Source organism: Saccopteryx bilineata, chromosome 2 (assembly GCF_036850765.1).
Source record: "Saccopteryx bilineata isolate mSacBil1 chromosome 2, mSacBil1_pri_phased_curated, whole genome shotgun sequence".
Lineage (NCBI taxonomy): Eukaryota > Metazoa > Chordata > Mammalia > Chiroptera > Emballonuridae > Saccopteryx > Saccopteryx bilineata.
In genome coordinates, this window is record NC_089491.1 from 156477745 (window position 1) to 156502228 (window position 24484).

The 24484-nt window shown below is 42.1% G+C and overlaps 1 protein-coding gene and 1 pseudogene across 2 annotated transcripts in view; both read left to right on the forward strand.

Moving 5' to 3' along the window:
* The window catches only part of SRGAP1 (SLIT-ROBO Rho GTPase activating protein 1), a 321179-nt gene extending 308083 nt beyond the window's left edge, over window positions 1–13096 (forward strand). For both annotated transcript variants that reach the window (XM_066258243.1, XM_066258244.1), the window contains exons 21-22: window positions 88–427; window positions 5341–13096. In XM_066258243.1, coding sequence (XP_066114340.1) covers window positions 88–427; window positions 5341–5718 — 718 coding nt within the window. In that variant the 3' untranslated portion in view covers window positions 5719–13096. The remainder of the gene's footprint in view (window positions 1–87; window positions 428–5340) is intronic.
* Window positions 7784–23615, forward strand: LOC136322361 (small ribosomal subunit protein eS6-like; annotated as a pseudogene).
* Window positions 23616–24484: the final 869 nt, after the last annotated feature.

Genomic DNA, 24484 nt, shown 5'->3' on the forward strand with positions numbered 1-24484 from the left:
TGCGAGGAGCCGCAGGACCTGCATCTTTGCAGTATTAGCTGCTCTGATAAGCTCTCCTTTTCTATCTCTTTCTCTCTGTGTGTCTAGACAAAGAAAAAGAGGAGAGCCACCCCCTCCAGTAAGGCGTCCTGGTAGAACCAGTGATGGCCATTGTCCCCTCCACCCCCCACATGCTCTTTATAACTCCTCAGTTGACCTGGGGTCCCCAAACCTGGCCAGTCACCCTCGGGGCCTGCTGCAGAACCGTGGCTTTAACAATGACAGTCTAGAGAGGAGGCGCCGGCCAGGCCACGGCAGCCTGACCAACATCAGCCGGCATGACTCCCTCAAGAAGATCGACAGCCCTCCTATTAGAAGGTCCACATCGTCGGGGCAATACACAGGCTTCAATGACCACAAGCCACTGGACCCAGAGACAATTGCTCAGGTAGGATACCTTTAATGGAGTAGTGCATGCTAAGTACCTGCAGTCTGAGGGACATAGGCAGGATTTACTTTTCTGTAGTCGAGTATTTTGCATAGAACCAACTAATGGAAACATAAAGGAAATTAGCCTTTTTTTTAATTTAAGGCTTTATTATGGGTCTTTTATAGAACCATTTGTTACAGGAAGGGCCCAAGTGTGTTAGGTTTATATTGATTTAAACAGTCATGTTATGGCCCTGGCTGATTGGCTCAGGGGTAGACTATCGGCCCAGGGTATGGAAGTCCCAGCTTTGATTCCAGTCAGGGAATGAAGGAGAAGCAACCATCTCCTTCTCTAAATAGATCAGGAAAGGAAGTGAATGGGACATGAATGGAACAAGCAAGGGAAAGTAGTAAAGATGCATTGTTTTTAGTAAAAAGCGCTCAAGGAAACCTGCATTGATGTGACAGATATCCAAGATATTTTCAGTGTCCTAACTAAAAAGAATTTTTGCCTGACCTGTGTTGGTGCAGTGGATAAAGCGTCGACCTAGAACACTGAGGTTGCCAGTTCAAAACCCTGGGCTTGCCTGGTCAAAGCACATACGGGAATTGATGCTTCCTGCTCCTCCCCCCCCCCTCTCTCTTTCTCTCTCTCTCTTCTCTCTAAAATGAATAAAGTCTTTAAAATTTCTTTTTAAAAAAATTTTGGATAGCAAATTAGATTGTGTAATAAGGCTAATATGTTTTTTTAAAAAATAAACCAATATTAAGTGCACAACAATTTTTCAGCAAAAGTCCAAAAGACTTTTGACCTTAAGATTTTTGATCTATGCAGGGCCCCTTGAGGCCTGTTTAGAACTGATGGTATGTGACTATAGCTGACTAATGATTTGAGAAAACCATAACATCACTGCTTATATAATAAGCGGGTGAAACAGGATTTGGGTTAGAAGGTCAGGGAACGAGGAGCTAGGGGGTAGGAAGACATACTAGGTCTGTTTAACCCTTTTGCTTCAAGAACCTGGAAATCTTTTCCTAGTAAGTCATAAAAACAAAAACTCAACAGACAAGGCTCTCTGCATTCTCTCTGGGGCCAATACTTGTTTTAAAAAACAAATCCATATGCTTATCGTCAAATGAAAGTCACATATGAGAATAATCACTTGGAAAGTGATGTCATACTCACAGAATGGCTTTCAGCTGTGTCCTTTATTTATCTTTCCATCTCTCCTCTCCAGATTTTCCCACCAGGACAACTAAGCCTGCAGTCATAGTGTTCATACATAAAATATGCATATTCTTTTCTTAAACAAATCAATGGAATCCCTAATGTACTTCTTTTTTTTTTTTTTAAACTTTAATATCCATATGTGATCATCATGTTTTGGTTTATTCATTCAGCAAATTTTTTTTTAATTTTATTTTTTTTACAGAGACAGAGAGAGTCAGAGTGAGGGATAGACAGGGACAGACAGACAGGAACGGAGAGATGAGAAGCATCAATCATTAGTTTTTTTTTCGTTGCGCATTGCGACACCTTAGTTGTTCATTGATTGCTTTCTCATATGTGCCTTGACCATGGGCCTTCAGCAGACCGAGTAACCCCTTGCTTGAGCCAGTGACCTTGGGTCCAAGCTGGTGAGCTTTGTTCAAACCAGATGAGCCCACGCTCAAGCTGGTGACCTTGGGGTCTCGAACCTGGGTCTTCCGCATCCCAGTCTGATGCTCTATCCACTGCACCACCGCCTGGTCAGGCTCATTCAGCAAATCTTTACTGAGCACTTCCTGTATGCCAGGTTCTATGCTAGGCTTTCCAGAGGCAGAGTTAAGTCAATAGCCAGCCAGTGCCTGAAGTTGCTTACAACCCAGTGAGGAAGTGAGACATGGAAATCATTTACCACAGTGCATTGCCATGAGGAGTAGGCTCCAGGTGAGTGAAAGAGGTCTTTCAGTTAGACCAGAGTAATGGTCCTCCATGCACCGAACTTTATACAATATGCCACCTTTTGTGCATGTGGATGCCAAAAATACATAATATAAAGTTATCATCTTAACCATTTTTAACTGCACAGTTCAGTAAAGTATATTCACATTGTTGTGAAACAGATCTCTAGAACGTTTTCATCTTGTGATACTGAAACTGTATACCCACTGAAGAACAACTCCCCTTTGGCCTGACTTCCCCAGTCCCTGGCCACCACCATTCTGCTTCCTGCTCGGTCTGTGAGTGTGACTGCCTTATATAAATGCAGTCATACAGTGTTTGTCTTTTGGTGACTGGCTGTTTCACTTAGCATAATACCCTCTAGGTCCATCTGTGTTGTAGCATGCTGCAAGATTTTCTTCCTTTTTAAGGCCAAATAATATTCCATTATCTGTGTATACTACATTTTATTTATCCATTTATCTATTGAGGGAGCATACTCCACGTTTTTTAAACAAATATTTTGTAATTCCCCATTTACTGTTTGAATTAAAATGATAGATAATATACCTAATTTTTAAAAGATATATAAGTCTCTGAATTTAATATAAAGGAAAAATAAAAAAGAATAAATATTAAAACCAATATGTTTCAATTAAGCCCTAACAACATTTGAAGACAAATGAACTAGTTAGATGCTTTTACCAACATGTAGAATTATCATAAATACAATTAAAAATGCACATTAATGTCAAAATATTAACTTAGCCTTAACCCAAATTCCATGAAAGGTGTTTTCATTAGTGATGTGATTTTTCTTAAATGGTGGACAGCCCTAGGCCAGTCCCTATCAAAATAGAGTAGAATTTGCATGATCACTGTATTCCTAGAAAACTTAACACCATCAAACAAAAAGTTCGTGTATATGTTTAAGAATTAGGTTGTAGGCTCAGGTTATGATAACAGGTCTTTACTCACATAACTCTCTGGAGGACATTCAGACATTGAATAAGACATGGGACAATTTATTGCATAGAAACTACCCAGGACACTTGTCAGACAGCTGGTGTGTCTGATTCCTGCCCACAAAATGCTAATAATGCCACCCTATTGTTATGACATTTAAACACACACACACGCTGTATTACAAAAATGCCCCCTATGGGACAGAACCACTTCTATTGAGATCCAGCGGTCATGATCAGCAGGGGAACACATATACTTTTTTTTTTTTTAACAAAGACACAGAGAGAGGGATAGATAGGGACAGACAGGAACAGAGAGATGAGAAGCATCAATCATTAGTTTTTCCTTGCGCGTTGCAACACCTTAGTTGTTCATTGATTGCTTTCTCATATGTGCCTTGACCGCGGGCCTTCAGCAGACCGAGTAACCCCTTGCTTGAGCCAGCGACCTTGGGCTCAAGCTGGTGAGCCTTGCTCAAACCAGATGAGCCCGCGCTCAAGCTGGCGACCTCGGGGTCTCGAACCTGTGTCCTCCGCATCCCAGTCCGACACTCTATCCTCTGCGCCACTGCCTGGTCAGGCATACATACACTTATTTTTGAAAAACTGCTAGCAGTTAGCCAAGTACATAGTAAGTGCTCAAAAATTTTTTATTGAATGAATGGAAGAAACCTGATCTTTTTTACTGCAATTTACTTTTCTTGCGGAAGTATTGCGGTATCTAAATTTAAGCCACCTTTTTACCATAAAGTGAAGTAAAATTCTATATAAAAAGTCAACCTGTAAGGTAGAAGCCACCAGAAAGATACCTGGTGCCTTAGAGTGGGAAATATTTGATAAATGGCTCCATGAGCCATTGTGTCTTGGTCTTCTGAACATTCAGAGTCAAAATAATTACATGAGACAGAATTATCCTCATATACTTTCTACCTACTATAAAGTTAAAACATTCATGCTTTTGCTGGCTTGTTTGCTTTTTTTATTTTTTATTTTTATTTTTTTTATTTTTTGGTATTTTTCTGAAGCTGGAAACGGGGAGAGACAGTCAGACAGACTTCTGCATGCGCCCGACCGGGATCCACTCAGCACTCTGCCCCTCCGGGGCGTCGCTCTGTTGCGGCCAGAGCCACTCTAGCACCTGGGGCAGAGGCCAAGGAGCCATCCCCAGTGCCCAGGCCATCTTTGCTCCAATAGAGCCTCGCTGCGGGAGGGGAAGAGAGAGACAGAGAGGAAGGAGAGGGGGAGGGGTGGAAAAGCAGATGGGCGCTTCTCCTGTGTGCCCTGGCTGGGAATCGAACCCGGGACTTCTGCACGCCAGGCTGATGCTCTACCACTGAGCCAACTGGCCAGGGCCTGGCTTGTTTGCTTTGACATGAAATAGTGTGTCCGTAAAGTCATGGTGCACTTTTGACCGGTCACAGGAAAGCAACAAAAGACGATAGAAATGTGAAATCTGCACCAAGAAAAAGGAAAGCCCTCCCAGTTTCTGAAGGATGATGAGGCAGCATGTGCGCATGCGTAGATGATGATGTAACACCATGTATACAGTGGAGCAGCCCACGGCCATGCCATCGAGATGTGGACAGTACAGAGGAAAGTTCAGTGTGTTCTATGGCTCGCTAAATTCGAATCCATGACCAAAGTGCAATGTGAATATCAGCGCGTTTATAACGAAGCGCCACGACATAGGAATAACATGACTCGGTGGGATAAGCAGTTGAAGGAAACTGGCAGTTTGGTGGAGAAACCCCGTTCTGGTAGGCCATCAGTCAGTGACGAGTCTGTAGAGGCTATATGGGATAGCTACCTAAGGAGCCCTAAAAAATCTGTGCGTGAGCCCACATCGAACTGCACTGAATAAATATGAAATTGGGAGAGTTTTCCTTTTATTTGGTGCAGATTTCACATTTCTATCATCTTTTGTTGCTTTCCTTTGACCGGTCAAAAGTGCACCATGACTTTAGGGACACACTGTATATGGGTTTCTGCACATTAATATTAATGATCAGTTTGCTTTCTCTTTTTCTAATGGTTTTACAACAGGATATTGAAGAGACGATGAACACTGCTCTGAATGAACTCCGAGAACTGGAGAGACAGAGCACAGCAAAGCATGCCCCCGACGTGGTTCTGGATACCTTAGAACAAGTGAAGAACTCTCCCACCCCTGCCACTTCCACAGAGTCTCTCAGCCCTTTGCACAGCGTGGCCCTCAGGAGCTCAGAGCCTCAGATCCGACGAAGCACTAGCTCCTCCAGTGACACAATGAGTACTTTCAAACCTATGGTGGCGCCCAGAATGGGTGTGCAGCTAAAGCCTCCAGCCCTAAGGCCGAAACCTGCTGTTCTTCCAAAAACAAACCCTACCATAGGACCTGCACCTCCTTCCCAGGGCCCAACAGACAAGTCTTGCACAATGTAAAAACCACTGAGCAAGGTTATACGGGGAAGTGATATTAAAAGGGGGGGGGATTAGTGACAAAAGTCAATAATCCATAACTTTCCTTAGTTTTGTGCTTAAAACTGGAGATCTGGCTTTTCTATGTTCTCAAATATGTCTGAGACTAGCTAAGTTAACACGGGCATTTGTATTTTCTAATTTCTTTTTTTTTTTTTTTTTTTTTTTTTGTAACTGGACATATGTCATTTTAAAGACAATAGAAACACTTAGACTTACTTGAAAATTCAGTGCTGCACCATTTGTAATGAAGGCCACACCACTCTGCTCTCCACATTGTACAGTGCTTCAGGTTTAGTGTAGCCTGGGTAAGTCAGAAATGTCTGGGTCCAAAGGCATGAGGATCTGAGTGCCAGGCCTTGGAATATAACCAGTATTGGTCGATGGCACTTGCGGTAGCAGCGAACGGTGACAATGGCATTGTTCAGTAGCTGACAGTGAGCACCTCTGATTCCATGCAGGGTGCAGGGTTCAGGTCATGCTAAAGCCTTGCACTTGTCACAGGGGGACCCTCAATCCACAGCATGAAAGATTGGATGACTGCTCTTTCATAATAAGTCATTTCTTTGGGCCCAGGGTAAAGGCTCAGCAAGAGAGGGTAGACCTCTATAGTTCCTGCTTGAACTGAACCTGGGAAAGGAGAGAGACTCAGTTCCCAGAGCTGTAGATGTGATTCCTGTCACGAGTTTGACCCAACTCCAGAAGATTTCCAGCTCCATCATGTGCATTCACAAAGGACTAGAACAGTCCAGTTTTAAAGACTTTCTGATTCCACGACTCCACACACTCCTTCCAAGATCTGTTATTACATAACTGCGTAGAAAATATTTCCAGCCCCCCTAATCCCTGTGTTCTCCTCTGTGGACATGGAGAAAGCAAGCAGCACACAAGTCCTTGGTCCACTTGGCCTTCTCTTCTCCTGGCTAACTGCCCTGGGTTCCTTTGACCATGCTGCAGAGACCCGATGGAATCCCTGCCTTTGCTCTCCTTTTGTGTCTTGGAGCCAGCCTAGAACTGGCCGCCATAGTACTGGAGTAGAGTCATGCTGGCCACGCTGGGAGGGCGACCTTCCGGTGCCGGATCATTGCCTCCCGATCTTGTACCCTGGAACCATGACTTCAATTTTTCTTTTCTCATCTCGTGTCATCTCCAGATAACTCAGTCACCTAGCTCCATTAGGGGCCCTCTGTTTCTGACATCCTAGCACATGGACAGCTATTTTTTAGCCCATATTTATGCTATATTTCCCTTGGTCTTAAAAAGTTTGTTTTGAATTCAGTTGTTTTTACTAAGGTACAAATCACCAGTCTCCTACCAGTAGTAGCTTATATCAGCTATAAACCTATGAGCATTTTATCTATTCTATCATTGAACTTCCTGATGAAGAGATCTGTTTTTGTTTTTGTTTTTTAAGATAAATGGATGGCCAGAACTAACCCCTCTGGACCACCGCTGATTTCCTTCTAAGTTTGGTTTCAAACTGGTAGCTAATAGCATGCCCACCGAAGAATTAGATAGTGTGGACTTTATCAGCCCACTGGTGATTGCATCGTGCAGGAAAGAATAAGGATCTGAACTAAAATCAAGATCTTGACTATGATCTCTACCTCAGTTTGCCACGCCAGTCTAATCATTCTAACACAAACAAGGATTAAATTGATGAGATAGTTACCTTTCCAAGTCACACCACTGGTTGCTTGCCTACGGCCCAATTTCATAAATGTATTGAACAGTGAATTTTTTGCCAAGTATTTCCAGGAATGGTAAGCTTATAAGCCTCTTAATTTTCAGAACCATACTTTCTGCCCATTTTGAAAAAGAGGCCCAGTTCAGCATCTCGTCCAGCCCCTCACCATTTCTCTTGAGTTTTAGTAGTCCTTCAACACCCTGGACACATGGAGCCCAAACTTTGCATAGCACTCACCCTTTTCAACAGTCTTCACAAATTCCCTAGGAAATTTAAACTTTCCTAAATAATCCTCCCGGTTCTTTCTGGATTCCACTTTGGTTTCTAATTCTCTGTCGCTACATGGGAAACCAGAAGCAAACAGTAAAGGTGGAAGTAATAGAGGAAGGAAAGGAAACCTTCAATCTTTTAGAAATTAAAATAAAACAAGATTCTCAAAAACCATTTTGCATCCTTGATGGAAGTGTAAGAGGTTAACAACGGGCATCAGAAGGTGTTTGAATGTCCCCCCATCAGAAGGGGGACGGGGGAGCATGGAGGTGCTCTTTATAAGCTTTAACTGTAGGTGTTTGGAATTCACTCCACGGTCAGGTCTTCAGACTTTGCCCTGGTAATCCTCCCTGGGGCTCCTCTCTTTGTTGACACCTGTGATGAAATGAAGATTGTCTTTCTGCTGCCAAATCAGGTCTCAGCTGCCTGGGACAGCAGAGGACATGCTGCTCTAGAGCCTCAGAGCCTCAGAGGCTGTGCCTTCCTGGAAACAGCTCCTAATACTGTCCCATCGCTCCCTTACTTTACCTGTCTCCATCTTTTCTTCCTGAATCCCTGTTGGCACGCTGAGACTTTTCCTCCCCAGTTCCCAGGAAAGGATATGACTCAGAATGGAGTAGGGACTCACCTCTCCTTACTTTGTTTAGTAGGTCTTCAGATTCTACGGATAAGACAAAGTTGTCTGTTCACAAAGTGTCCTAGCTAACTAACACCTGGTAAGCTCATTAAAAGCTTCAGCAGCTTTGAAGCTTTACCTGGTACACACAGCCAGCCTGCGAGCCACAAATATAGCACACAGAGAGAAGGTGGAAAGGCCCAGGAATGAGGAAAGAAGAAAGAAAATGAGTCCTGACATGTTATGCCTGCAGTTTCAAGGGCCTTATCAGTCCTCATGTGTAGTATGGGAAAGGGGTTGTTTTGAAGATGGGGAAATGATGGTTCTACAAAGGTTACCTGACTCCACTTACACAGAATATGTATTCACAACTGTTATCACTGTACGATCATGTCCCCTCCATAGAACTCACTAAAGTAGTTTTATCAAGTTGGCCTTCTGGTTTGGCTGGGGTATGGATTAGCATAGAGAGATAGATACTTAGTATGCATTTTCTGATGAGTGCTCTAGATTATTCAACATGTTGGATGGCCCTTTGTAGAGCTCCATGTTCATGTTCGGTCTCATCACTATTGTTCAACAATTTTGCACATTTTCACACAACATAATCTGACTTCGGTGCCCCTTGAGCCATCCACAGAATCATTTACAGCAGCCTCCCACTTAATCTACTGCACAGCATGAACAGTTATCTGGATATAGAGCACTCAGGGTCAGATTGTATCTGTTCAGTTGTCTGTCTTTGTACTTTTGCTATTTCCAAAATGGGCTTATAATTTAATTAAGTAGAAAAAGAAAGTGGGGAGAATAGTGGTCTCCTAAGCATTTGGGAATTACACAGCCTCTAATGGTCTACAATCTGAAGAAACCTTAGTCTGATCATTACAACCTCTAAAATCCAAAACTAAGAACATATGGGTCTTTTGAAGGGTTTAGAAAAATTCATATCTGGGATGGCACTCTCTCATTCCTGACCCAGAAGTAAGAGGCCATAAATACAAGAAATGCACTTAGGACTGAGTCTTGCTCTGAGTGACCCACCACAGAGGCCCTGAGCCACAGAGCAGCTGTGAAGTGAAGGCTCTATCCCCGTGTAAATAGAGCTTCCTATTCAAATCCTCCCCTGAACTGAAAGCCAACCCCCAGCCGGTCTGGGGTGGCAGGCTTGGTGCAGGGAGACTGGCACAGCTGCCTTCAGATCAGTAATCCAAACTGGAACTTGAGCTTTCCCTTACCCCAGTCTACTTTAAAAAAAAGTCTACATGGGATAATTGAGATGGGTACCTGTATCTTTAAATTACATAGAGAATTTTGTATGTTTAAATAATTGTACTGGATTCCATACATGCTTACCATAGAAACTGTTTAGAAAAAGAAAATATATAAACCCTGCATTTATGAATGCCTCCATTAGAGCATTCATCCAAGTTCAGTGTGTTGTGTGATGCTTATTATAGATGTTTAAAGTATAGTAAGTGGCTGTGTAACAGGAGAAAGTGCTGTTTACCTATGGGCTCAAGGGTAGCTCTTGCCCACCTAATTAAATCAGTGTTGTCCTTTCCTGTCTGTTTGATCAATTACAGAACTGGTAGCTTCCTGCTTGTGACTGTTACCTAATCGTGTCGATGTACATCTGTAGTATGTACATGTGAAAGTGCCTTTCTATTTTAGGAGTTTTAGCCTGGCTCTTTACTGTTGCCCCACCCACCTCCATCCTCTTCCTCCACCGCTCTGCACCCCACTACCCCCCACATTTGAGTTGAAATTTCCTCCACTCTCCCCTGGCTTCTCCATCGCCACCTGTCTGTGCCTCGGGTGCTCAGTGTTGTCCTGTCTTGCATCCTTTTCTACCATCAGACTCTTATTTTCCTTGTAGCTGTGACTGTGCCTTCCCCGGAGTAACTCCCTGCGTGCTCCCTTCCCACCCTTCCCTTTCCACTCGCGTGCTGCTGATGCCCTGTGTTGGCCCTTGCTCTCTGTTCTGCCTCTTACCATTATATCCCCTGTCTCCAAAGTGAAATACAGGGAGATGCTCTTACAGCCTGGGAGAAAAAAAATGTTTTGCTATTCGGTTATGACAGTGCACTTTTATGTATAGTACTGTACATTATGGCATGTACCATTCCAGGCTTCAGTATATAGTCAGGTCTGTTCTTCACACTGTCTCTTTATAATAAATACAATAGTTCTAGCTGCCTTTGTCTGCTTCCCTTTTGGTATGATTCTCGTGGTATTTTCATTCCTCTCCTTTCTTTTTCTAATCCCTGTTTAGCCCCCAGAGAGCTGAGTTGCATTAAATAATGTGAAACTGCCTTTTTTAAAAAAAATATTCTTACTTTCAGTTGGTTTGTGAATTTGAAAATGAGGCTTCATGCACAGGCTCTTCACCATGAAGCCAGGATTTTTTCAGTTATAGTTGGGACACTCATGTGTGGTAAGGGGGGAAGGATTTGGAAAGTCTCAACCGAGAGACTGAGAGAGGGCAATCCTTCTAACCACCAGCTTGAAATCTTTTCTTTGAGGACCCTTTGGCATAGTAAATCTTGTGAAGCTGATCTTTGGTTTCATTTGAATAAATTGAAATGCAATCTTTAAATAGAGACTATGTTTAGAATTCCCCTATGTATTGGTGGGTTTTTTTCAAAATTAAAGAAAAGCTAACTTTTGGAGGACAATACATCATAAATAGTTTTCTAAAACTATCAGCAATGTGCTGGGTTGAATATTGATAGAATATGTAGAGTAAAAAATAGCATGTAAATCAAGGGAAATAACTTCATTGACATTAAAATGCATACAGAAAAGGGCACAAATCATTAGTACAAGAGTTTTCACAAACTAATAGTAATGTATCCACTACCTAGATCGAGAAAGAGCACATTATCAGCATTCCAGGAGCTAGGCTTGTGTTTCTTCAGAGTTCGTCAACATCCTGACGACTAACAGGCTTGGTTTCCTGTCATTATAACTTTCTATAAATGGACTTACAGTATATAGATTTGAGTCTGGCTTCTTATGTTGAAATTTATGTCTGAGAAGTGTCCATGTTTTTACATGTTACAGGGTATTTTCCATTTTCACTGCTATAGAGAATTCTATTACATTAGTATGCTTGGTGTTAGATTTATTTTAGTATTTCCTGATTAAACTTTGAGTATAGTCTGCAGAAACCTTTAAACACAGACAAATAAATGAACAACAGCAAAAATAAACCCACCTGTTAAAGGACATGTTTTCCCCAAACAGGATGGAATGACTTTGAACTAACCCGTTGGCTGGAAGGCCTACCTGGAAGCAGTTAGGAGTAGAAAGTTGAATTTAGAGGCTGCCCCACAGGAACAAATACGCAACTCAGATTATAGGATTGTTCTAGAAAAGACCCCACTGGCCTTCATCTGCCTCACAGCTATCCTCAAATCGGAGAGCCTCAGCCCTTTGTATGCACCCATATTCCTCCTGAACCAGAGGCCCTGTGGTTGTGTCTGATGGTCAGCTCCCGATGTTCTTAGGCCAGCCCCTGTAAGAATATGAGGAAGGCTGGGAAAAGGAGTTTTCTTGGGCACTTGGGACTCCTACCGCGGAAAATTCCCCAAGCTTGATCTAAAGTGCCAAAAAGTTCCTGGAAGCCAAAAACTATGGCAAATTCCATTCCATGCTACATACCCCCATTTGGATTTTGGAAAATATGGTCAGTTTATCTTCAGAAAATTATCATGGTGAAGTTTATGATTCTCCAGTAGCCTTTTATCTGTTTATACATAGAAAACCAAAAATTTGCCTTCCACAATAACAAAAATAAATAAATGAAACAGCCATTTTATCAAGGTTAGTCCTCAGCAAGAGTTGCTAGAGAGTTAGGACTTGGCTGAATATCAAAACTGTGTGGAGGTGGGCGGGGAAAGGGAGAGAGAGATCCTCCTGTTGTTACCTCTTTCACTATTTTTTTTAAATGTTTTACTTTATTGATATTTGAGAGGAAGGGAGAGTGCAGGAGAGAGACAGGAACATCTGTTCCTGTACGTGCCCTGACCAGGGAGCGAACCAGCAACCTCCACACTCAGGGTCAACCGTTTTTGTTTTCTATAAAGTGAATTTATGTCTGAGTCTGAGGTATGTCCTTTATTGTCATTTAGAGAGGAATTGGGAGGCATAGAAGTAAATATCTGTCTTCAAATCACCACTTTTAAACAGAAGCTCCTCCTTTAGCCTCTTAACAAAATCCTTCCTGGTCAAGTCAGCCAGAGTTGGTTTCTGTTGCTTGCAACTGAGAGACCTAATTGATGCATGTATTCAGAAAGAACTTTCTTCCTAATACAGGTATGCCTCACTTTTCAAAAGTTTATGATACACCACTTCAGTTTTATGAAAGATCTTAGTGCCTGTTTTTGTTAACCAGAAGAAATCTGTAGAGCATTTTCACTTTCACAAAAAAAAAAAAAAGAAAAGAGAGAGAAGCAAAAATAGCAAGTAGCATTTGTTTTACAGTGAGCTGTTATAGAGGCAGCATGTACCCCAGGGGCAGTGAGAGTGGCCCCACCCAGCTCCGTCCCAAGAACTGCACTCAGCATCTCAGCATAAGCCACCATAGCTTTGAACTTTGTGGGGATCTGTGCTTTATCTCGTTTTATTCTGTGTATCTGAAAGCAGGATGTGTCCCAAGAGAACAGAAGAGCCTAAGATAACTCATAAGGGTATTGTTACCTTAGTATAAACTGGATGTAATCAAGCTTTTTGACTGTGGTGAACAAAATAAAAATGCGTGCATTGAATTTTGTGTCTGAGAAGTCTCAAAAACTTTTTCATATAAATTAATGGCAATTGCTTTTTCACTTTATGCCATTTCAGCTTACAAAAGGCTTTATAGGAACTCTCTACTTTCAGATAGCAGGGAAACCTAGGAGGCTAAAATAGTTATGTTTGAAGGTAGAGTAGTTAGAACCCTAAATGTTAAAGAAGTACACGCTAGTCCAGACCCCCGCTATTTAACCAGGGAGACTTCCAAATTCTGCAGACCACAACAGTTGAAAATAGTTACTTTCTACATCAAGAGGCTATGAGCATTCCTTTTGCTAACTCAAGACAAGATGGCTTGGAAAAGACACGCCAAAACTTACCCTTGTTTTATTTTATTTAATCATATTTAGGAGCAAAACAGTGGGAGAAAATTATTTCATTTTGTCCTGAAGGTATTTTAGGTTTTTATTTTATTTTTTTTTGGCACAAATTTTTTTTAAGAAAATAAGATGATCAAAAATGAGGAAAACTTTGTTTAGTGTGGTGTGAAACAAAAGACACAACAAATGCTTATTGAATAAATAGAACACCTGACCAAAATAAATAAGTAAAATGACTATGATAGCTCATAAGTTTGTACTTGAAAAAGGAAAAGCTGTAATATAGCTTGTTTGGAATGAGAACATGCTAATTAAAAAAAAATTGTAAATCTCCTATGACCTATGTGGAGAAAAAGAGGTTCAAATGTATCTAATTATGTGCTGGGGGAAATAAAATCACCTATGGGTTCTAGGAATAATTTACATTAAATAAATGAAATTTCAAAATAGGACTTATATAATGTCAAATGCAGATCATGACTTAAAAGTTACTGAAATTAAATATATTTAGAATGAAAATATTATAAGTGAGTTTTGACTACAGTACGATGGGGAAAGTTGGTGGGGTTTTTTTTAAAGATTTTATTTATTGATTTTACAGAGAGAGGAGGAGGGAGGAAGTGAGAGGGATAGTTGCTTCACTTTAGTTGTTCCTTGCTTGCTTGTTGTATGCACCTTGACCAGGCAAACCCAAGATTTCAAACCGATGGCCTCAGTATTCCAGGTCAATGCTCTGTCCACTGCACCACCACAGGTCAGGTGGGAAGTTTCTATAAAATAACTACCAGGGTGTTCTAAAAGTGAAAATACTGATCTCAATGAAGAGAGAAGGTAACTATTAAGCCACCTAATTTGATGGTGCAGTTCATCCGTATTACATTCTTAAATTGCCTGAGCCCTAACCCCTAACTCACAATAGATTCCAAAAAGTTCATCTATCCCCTCCCAAGTTCTTTCCTTCTCATTTCCAAGTACCTTGGGGTTTACAGAGGTTATCTGGCTCCATCCAGTATCAACACATAGTGTGGCAGAGAGGCCACTACAACTGAGTAGTTGCTGGCCTTTTAGAGTTCTGCCCAAAGCGCAGCGCTGGACCAACTTCCTGCACTCAGAGCAGACCCAGGGACTGAGACCTCCAAAGCAGCAGATTTAAGATGGGCGATGCTGACACAAATGGGCACATGTTGGCACATGCCTGAGATGGCCAAACGATTGAGTAAATTAGCATTTCAGTAAAAATAGATTCTAAAGAAAACGTGTGTTAATACATATCCCATAGCTGGGTCTAGTGCCTTTCCCTTCATCACTTATGTGGTGGTGATGACTATTTTGTCCAACTGCCAGAAGAAATTATTTCCAGCTCTTCCCAGGGAAAGTCCTAGAGAGTTAAAGTTGGCTTAAAATGTAATGTTATTTTAAACTAACAAGATATATTAAGTTAACTTGTTAAAATTTAAGTCTTCTATTTGTCCCTTTGTCTTATGGCTTATGAAAACCAAAACAAAGAATTAGGTATACTCAAGTCAAAATAAACTTCCCACAAACTGAAAAATCTTTGTCATATTCCTGAGCTAGGGAATCTAGGGCCCAGGGAATGAATGATAACTTCTGCATGCCGCTGGAGGCAAGACTGAGTTCAGAATTGTTCTAGGCCTTCACTATTTCTATGGGTATCCTTTACCTTTATATTTAATGTACATAATATGGACCTATGGTGTGACTTAGCTCTTAGCACCTCACCCAAATCTGCTTGTCTTTAATTCCCTGGGCATCTACAGCTCTGGTAGATCTTTGCTGAGGAAAGGCTTTTAGGAAGAATGTTTATGTTGCACTTAGGTTAGGGGTTAGTCTGCTCTGATGAGCAAGAGACAATTAAAGATGTTTTCTAAGAAGACATCAATAATCTTCTAAGATGGATAATACATCACCTTATTCCCCACTTAAACCCACTGAGATGGTTTCCTATGCCACTTAGAGTAAAATCCAAACACCCAGCCTGGGTCTGCATGATCTGGCTTCTGCTAAACCCTTCTACCCTATCTTGTTCACTGTCCCCCTCACTGTGACATGCCTACCACATCGGCAGTTTGCAGTCCTCCACTATGCTGGCTCGTTCCTGCCTCAGACCTTTACCCCAGCTCCCTCTACCTAGAATGATCTGCCCCTAGATTTTTCACCTGGATTGCTCCTTTTTGATATTCAGCTTGCTGCTCAAAAGTCAACTCTGCAGAGAAGCCACCCCTACAACCTGCCTAAATGAACACCTTGGATACAGGCTGAGTGGACGTAAATCTGTTCTTCCCTTTTGCAGGGCAATTTGGCAACAGCGATCAAAATCAGACACATATTCCCTTTGACCCAGTAATTCCACCTCTAGAAAGTTATCCTACAGATGCATTCACACACGAGGAAATAATATATATATAAAGTTAGTCATTACAACATCTAGAATAACAAAACTCAATGTTTATCAATAGGAGACAAGTTAAATAAATTATAAAGCATATACTCCTAAAGTAATGGCCTATTAATTACAGGTATAAAGAAGAATGAGGAAAATCGCCAAGTCCTGACATGGGAAGCTCTCCAAAATATACATTTATGTAAAAAGGCAAAGTGCAAAACAGTGTATGTGGTATACTACCATCTGTGTAAGGAGGGGTTAAAATAAGAATATATGATTGTACTTGCTTGTTTATATCAAGAAGCTAGAGGCCCTGGCCGGTTGGCTCAGCGGTAGAGCGTCGGCCTAGCGTGCGGAGGACCCGGGTTCGATTCCCGGCCAGGGCACACAGGAGAAGCGCCCATTTGCTTCTCCACCCCTCCGCCGCGCTTTCCTCTCTGTCTCTCTCGTCCCCTCCCGCAGCCAAAGCTCCATTGGAGCAAAGATGGCCCGGGCGCTGGGGATGGCTCTGTGGCCTCTGCCCCAGGCGCTAGAGTGGCTCTGGTCGCAACTAGGCGACGCCCAGGATGGGCAGAGCATCGCCCCCTGGTGGGCAGAGCGTCGCCCATGGTGGGCGTGCCGGGTGGATCCCGGTCGGGCGCATGCGGGAGTCTGTCTGACTGTCTCTCCCTGTTTCCAGCTTCAGAAAAATGAAAAAAAAAAAAAAGAAGCTAGGTAGGATACACAAAAAATATTTGCAGAGGTTAACTATACAGGATGGGCAGATGCTGGTGAATGGGAGACTGAGATGAAAAGGAGATGTTTGTGGAGTACCTTTTAATACATTTTTGCATCTGATTCATGTGACTGTATTACCTTTTCAAAACTAAATAAATTGCCCTGGCCGGTTGGCTCAGTGGTAGAGCATCAGCCTGGCATGCAGGAGTCCCGGGTTCAATTCCCAGCCAGGGCACACAGGAGAAGCACCCATTTGCTTCTCCACCCCTCCCCCTCTCCTTCCTCTCTGTCTCTCTCTTCTCCTCCCACAGCCAAGGCTCCATTGGAGCAAAGTTGGCCCTGGCGCTGGGGATGGCTTTATGTCCTCTGCCTCAGTCACTAGAATGGCTCCAGTTGCAACAGAGCAACACCCTAGATGGGCAGAGCATCGCCCCCTGGTGGGCATGCCGGGTGGATCCCAGTCGGGCGCATATGGGAGTCTGTCTGACTGCTTCCCCATTTCCAACTTCAGAAAAATACAAAAAATAAAAATAAAAAAAACTAAATAAATTATAAATGGTTTTTTATTCTGCAGGGAAATAAAACAGCACTTTCCCAAAGCCCCTTTATTCTATTACCCTGCTTTCTTTTCTTCATATAGCATTTACCATATGTAACAGAATGTACAAATGGAGGCTCACTGGGGACCACAACATCATATTCTAATATATGAGACCAAATCAACATGCAATTTTCAAAGGATTTTATGAAAAGCTGGCAAATGCTTCTAGTGATGTATAGATTGTAGATAATAGAATGATTTATAAAGAGCATTTCTGGAGAGAAGTGTGCTCCTCTCCATGGAAAAGGTTGGAGGTGCTTGGTCCTCACCTCAACTTTAGTGAGTAAGGCATCATGGAACAAAAAAAAAGTTTTGATATCTATCCTCTGCAGTTGAGGGACAGAGTGGAGTGGGTTAACTTCCCCTGTGAGATCTTTAGGGTGAGGCAGAGTAAGGCTGGGTAGGGGCTGATGGAGGAGGTGCAGCGTGGGCCAGCTGCATTCTCAGAATGTGGCAGGGCCAAGGATGCTTGATATGGGCCAAGCTCTATGCAAGAGAAGAGAAGGCTGAGCTAGTATCATCTTATGTCTTGGTCTGAGGATTGCCTGGAGGCAAGAACAGAGCCTTCAAAAATGGAGCTGGCATCTTCATTAGCTATTAGAGAAATGCAAATCAAAACTACCTCCTCATACCTGTTAGATTAGCTATTATCAACAAGACAGGTAATAACAAGTGTTGGAGAGGCTGTGGAGAAAAAGGAACCCTTATCCACTGTTGGTGGGAATGTAAAGTAGTACAACCACTATGGAAGAAAGTATGGTGGTACCTCAAAAAATTAAAACTAGAACTATCATATGACCCAGCAATCCCTTTACTTGGTATATACCCCCGTAACTCAAAAACATTGTATGTAAAGACACATGCAGCCCTTGTTCATTGCAGCATTGTTCACAGTGGCCAAGACATGGAAACAACCAAAAAGCCCTTCAATAGATGACTGGATAGAGAAGATGTGGTACATATACACTATGGAATACTACTCAGCCATAAGAAATGATGACATCAGATAATTTACAACAACATGGATGGACCTTGATAACATTATACTGAGTGAAATAAGTAAATCAGAAAAAACTAAGAACTATATGATTCCATTCATAGGTGGGATATAAAATTGAGACTCATGGACATGGACAAAAGTGTATTGGTTACCACGGGTGGGGGGAGGCAAGGGGGAGGGGAGGGGCACAAAAAAAACCAGATAGAAGGTGACGGAAGACAATTTGACTTTGGGTGATGGGTATGCAACATAATTAAATGTCAAAATAACCTGGAGATGTTTTCTCTGAACATATGTACCCTGATTTATCAATGTCACTGCATTAAAACTAATAATAAAAAAAATGGAGCTGGATTCCTAAGTGCTGAGGCAGTAGTAAGCAAACAGCCAGAAGAGAGATCCCAGCTGGAGTTGAAAAGGAGAATGTTAATTCAAATGAAATATTAAGTTTACATTATTTATATTATAGGATTTAAAATTATAAATGGCTGAATCAGAGCTGTGTTTATAACTTTTAAGTGGTCATAGAATTTTGATTGCCTAATAGCCAGAGTAAATGCCATGCAGAGTCAAGTGGGGCAGAGTGTGGCAAGGGGCACTGCTCCAAGTCCAGGAGTGTGGAAAGCCTCTTTGAACAATAAATTAGTGAGGTGAGAAGACAAACCACATTGATATTTAAGCAATTTCTAAGAATTTCCTAAGCAGAGAGAACAAGTACAGAGGCCCTGAGCAAGGAGTCTGAAGTGTTGGAGCAATGGCAAGCATTGCCTAGAGCAGAGTGAGACAGGAAAGAACGGAAGACGTGAAGCGGGAAAGTGAGCCTACGCCAGACCATGCGGGGGCATGGATTCCATAGTGAGGAGTTCGGACTTTTTTCTAAGGGGGAGGGGAGATTTGTTAATGGGGTTGGGAGCTGATATACATGAGTTGAATGGGTAAATGGTAAGAGGACCTAATCCTGCCCAATCACCATATTCCATCCCTCTCACAAGATCAAATTATTTAAGAGTGGGCACATGGCCCAAACTGGGCCACATTAGGATCAATCCTGGTGCCTGTGTTTCATTTTTTGTTTTTTGTTTGTTTGTTTTTTACAGACAGAGAGAGTCAGAGAAAAGGATAGACAGACAGAAAGGGAGAGAGATGAGAAGCATCAATTCTTTGTTGTGGCATCTTAGTTGCTCACTGATTGCTTTCTCACATGTGCCTTGACTGGGGTGGGGGTGGGGGGCTACAGCAGAGCGAGTGACCCCGTCCTCAAGCAAGCTAGTTTGAGCTCAAGCCAACGATCTTGGCCTTTAAGCCAGTGACCATGGGGTCATGTCTATGATCTCACGCTCAAGCCAGCGACCGCTCACTCAAGCTGGTGAGCCTGTGTTCAAAATCAGATGAGCTCAAGCCAGCAACCTCGGGGTTTTGAACCTGGGTCCTCCATGCTCCAGTACGACACTCTATCCACTGTGCCATCACCTGGTCAGGCTGGAGCTTGTATTTTACTTATGGAAATTAGTTTCTCTCCTTTCCTCGAGATTGCTAAGCCAATAAGATGTAAATCTGAAACTGTGGGGGCCATTATCAAAGAGCCTGCCTGAGAACAGTGCCAACAGAAAGAAAAACAGACATCAGGAGAGAGAAAAAAAAGTAAAAGGCACCAAATTTTGATGACCTTGTGTGAGCCCTTGAATGCAGATGAGCCTAAAACTAAATACTGAATAACCCTGAACTTACCAGGTTTGTAAGTCAATACCTTTTTTTTTTTTTAGCATTTCTTTTTATTTTTTTTATTTTTTTATTTTTTTTATTTTAATGGGGTGACATCAATAAATCAGGGTACATATATTCAAAGAAAACATTTCAAGGTTATCTTGTCATTTAGTTCTGTTGCATACCCATCACCCAAAGAGAGATCGTCCTCCATCCCCCTCCATCCAGTTTTCTTTGTACCCCTCCCCCCCCGTCCCTCCTCCCCTCCCCTCACCCCCGTAACCACCCCACGCCTGTCCATGTCTCTTAGTCTTGTTTTTATGTCCCACCAACGTATGGAATCCTGCAGTTCTTGTTTTTTTCTGATTCACTTATTTCACTCCGCATAATATTATCAAGATTCCACCATTCTGCTGTAAGTGATCCGATGTCATCATTTCTTCTAGCAGAATAGTCCATGGTATATATGTGCCTCATCTTCTTTATCCAGTCTTCTATTTTTTTTTTTTTTACAATGATTAAAAGCCTTTAAGCAAACTCTTGGCCAATACAGCAAGAATCCATAAAAGAGTAGTGTCCTTAACATGTTCACCAAGTCCAAGTTGGCCCCATCACCATGCCAAATTCCTGAAAAATGCAACCCAACCACAGTTCAGTCTGTTAGGAGCTGTCACAGGGAGCAGGAGTCCAGGAAAAGTCCACATCCAGGAAAAGTCCTCATGGCACTGGAATTGTTGTCACCATTCTATGCTTTGCAGCTCATGTCCAAGTCCCAATGACCGCTGCTTCTAGCTGGCAATGATTCAGGTAGACTGGAGCCTTTTTTTTTTTTAACTTATGGTAGTTTCATTAGGGTTTCTGCCCCTAGCAAAAGTTTGAAATGCTACAGACACCAAATTATTAACAGTAATTATCTTTGGGTGGTGAGATTACAGGTGATTGCTTATTTTCCCTTTCTGCTTATGTGTTTTGTTTTTAGTACTGATGACAAATTTACTTATTTTGCAATAAGAGAAAAATTAAAGTATTATTTTAATGTGTGGAGGGAAGAGGTAAAATATCATTTGAGAGATACATGAATTCACCAGAACTTCCAGCTGCCCTTTTGCATTTCTGCTTGTCTATCTGACCCCACCCTTACTTACTTACTATTGCCCCTGAAGCAGAACAGTTCTAGGAAGCTGGTCGACTGCCCCAAGGAGAAGCGTTCCAGGAAGCCAAAATCTTAGGGCTGCAGAAGGGAGCATACCAGAACTGCTGATTCAATACACACTTGCTCAAGACTTTCCCCCCACTTCCTTATAAAATTTTGGCTCAGAGTCTGTTTCTGTGTCCTTCTCCCAGGGAGAAGTGCCCAGCAGGGTTCCTTTCTTCCTTTCAATAAAGCCTGTTACTATGGTCTTTTCGGACTCCCATGGATTTCAACATCATTGAGGTTGGAGAACCAATAGAGATGCCCAATCTGTCTAAGAAAGAGCTTTGGTCCTCCTTGGCCATCTCTAATCCCTACTCTACAGTCCCTACCCCACTTTGAGCGTTTGTGCTTTCCCATGTTACCTGCAAATTTCTTTTTAAAATCCAGGGGTAGAGAAATGGCATTAATGGTTTCTGAAAGTCTCTACCAAGTCTGTGATTTTCAGAATGAATATATTCCTGCATGGGTTGTGATTGTACTCTAATTCAAGTTAATATTGGTGCAGAACTTTTCTTTGGAACATGAGGAAAGCATGGAACATGAGAAATTCTTTTGTTTCATTTCCATAAACACTTTCCTCCCACTTCAGTTATGTAATGTCATTTGGACCACAGACTGCCTCTAGATCACCTGGGATATCTGTGTATAAATACAAATTCTTAGGCTCCACCCAAAAAATATGAATCAGTAGAGCTGGAATGGGGTCCAGTAACCTGCAGTTTATAAAATCTTTAGGGAATTATCCTGCACAATAGAGCTTGAAATCATTTCCTTAAATAACATGTAAAAATTCTACACTAGCAAATTTTCAATATAAAAAATATACTAAAACAGCTTTTTCCTCAGAGTTCCTATTCATATACCAAAAGTAATCTCAAAAATCATGAGGTCCATGAAGTCATATTTGTTCCAATATATTTTCTCTATCTTCTTCTATCAACCCCCAATTGAACCAAATGGTTAATATTACCACACTCTCTTTTCCCAGAATCTCAGAAAATGAGCTGGAAAATCAGTTATTGGGAACAGTCAAGGAAGAGCTCCATCATATCTGTGTAATGTGAACAGCATACATTTCCCTTCGATGACCCACACAGTAGACTCTCAGCAAAAGGAATGAAACCTCCATCAGTGCCATGATGACAGAAGAGTCTGGCTAACTCTTTCTCACGGTCCTCAGAGGTGGTCAGTTGCTACAGGATAAAACTACACATCTCTTTCCCAGCCGCTAGCTTCCAAAAACTCATTGAAGTGGACAATGAACGCAAACTTCATACCTGTTACGAGAAGCGTAACTTCTGTTACAGAAGTTGCTACTGATGCTCTGGGTGAAGAACAGAAGAGTTATTACAGCCATGGCTCAAATGGTTTGAGCAAGTTGGACCTGGGCACTGAGGATGGCTCCATGGCTTCACTTCAGATGCTAAAATTGCTCGGTTGTCAAGGGTTGTCAAGCAATGAAGCAGCAGCCCAGAGGGCAGAGCATCCCCTGGTAGAGGGCTTGCCAGGTGTATCCCAGTTGGGTGCATGTGGGAGTCTGTCTCTGCCTCCCTGCCTTTCACTTAATTTAAAAAAAAATGGAAGGGTTATGTGGTTCAAATGAGTGCTGGGAAAGACAAACAAGGTTTCCCCATGAAGCAGGGTATCTTGACTCGTGGCTGTGTCCACCTGCTTGCAGCTGAGAACCAAGCATTCCTATTATAGACCAAGGAGGACAGGAGAGAGAAAGTGAAAATCTGTTCAGGGTTGCATTGTGGATGCCAAGCTCAGTGTTCTCAACTTGGTCACTGTAAAAAAAAGGGGAGAAATATATTCCTGATCTCACTGATACTACTGTGCTTCATCGCCTGGGGCTAGCAGCATCCACAAACTTTTCAATCTCTCTAAAGAAGATGATGTCTGCCAATATGTTGTGAGAAAGTCAGGACCAAAGCACCCAAGATTCAGCATCTTGTTACTATATATGTCCTGCAACACAAATATTGGCGTATTGCTCTGAAGAAACAATGTCACTAAGGCCCTGGCCATTTGGCTCAGTGGTAGAGCATTGGCTTGGCGTACAGGAGTCCCGGGTTTGATTTCCAACCAGAGCACACAGGAGAAGCGCCCATCTGCTTCTCTACCCCCCCCCCTTCTTTCTCTCTGTCTCTCTCTTCCCCTCCCACAGCCAAGGCTCCATTGGAGCAAAGTTGGCCCGGGCGCTGAGGATGGCTCTATGGCTTCTGCCTCAGGTGCTAGAATGGCCCTGGTTGCAACAGAGCAATGACCCAGATGGGCAGAGCATCACCCCCTGGTGGGCATGTGGGTGGATCCTGGTCTGGCGCATGCGGGAATCTGTCTGACTGCTTCCCGGTTTCCAACTTCAGAAAAATATTAAAAAAAAAAAGAAACAATGTCACTAAGAAAAATAAGGAAGAGGCCACAGAATATGCTAAATTTTTGGCTAAGAGAATGAAGGAGGCCAAAGAAAAATGCCAGGAACGGATTCCCAAGAGACATAGGCTGTCCAATCTGAGAGCTTCTACCTCTAAGTCTGAGTCTAGTCAAATATGAGATTTTCTGCCCTGGCCAGATGGCTTGGTTTCTTAGACAGAGCATTGTCTCGAAGCACAGAAATTGCTGGTTCAATCCCTGGTCAGGGCCCATACAAGAACAGATCTATGTTCCATCTCTCTCTTTCTCTCTTTCTACTCCCCTTCCTCTCTCATGAAAATTAATAAATAAAATAAAATTTAATGAGATTTTCTAAGAGTACCAAATAAATAAAGACAGACATAAACAAACAAAAGAGCCACGCTTTACTGCTGCTCCTCAAAAGTATTTGCTTCAAAGAAGGATTCTAATAAAGACAACAGTGAGGCAAATATTAAGTGTTATCACCACAAAAAAGAGGGAGGACTATGTGTGGTGATAAGTGTGTTAATTAGCTTGGCTTTGTAATCATTTCACAATAGATCCATATATCAAATCATCACATTGTACATATGTGAGGTTTTCATCTTAAATACATATACACTTTATCACATATACTTCTATAAGGCTATAGGGAAAAAATCTCCTTTATCATTTTCAGCCCATTATATTTCCTTTTTATCTCATTCTACTTCATGCAAGTATAACTTGGGAGGAATCCATTCGCGTTTGGCAAAATCCTTTCAGGGTGATAAAAAGAAACCTAGCGTCTTCAGTGTCATTCTTTGATACGAAGCATAAAAGACTCTCTGTGGGGCTGTCTGTTCTCATCACAGAGTTGAAAGTCTTGAGCTACGTGATGCAAAGATATGAGAAGATAATATAAGTCCTGAACTGTGTCACAGAGTTTGAAAATGAACCCCTTTTAAAAGTACTATACACTATGCTCAAGTTCAAAGGAAAGCGGGGCTTAATGATTCCACCTCCTTTAAAAAAACTGGTCCCCAAAA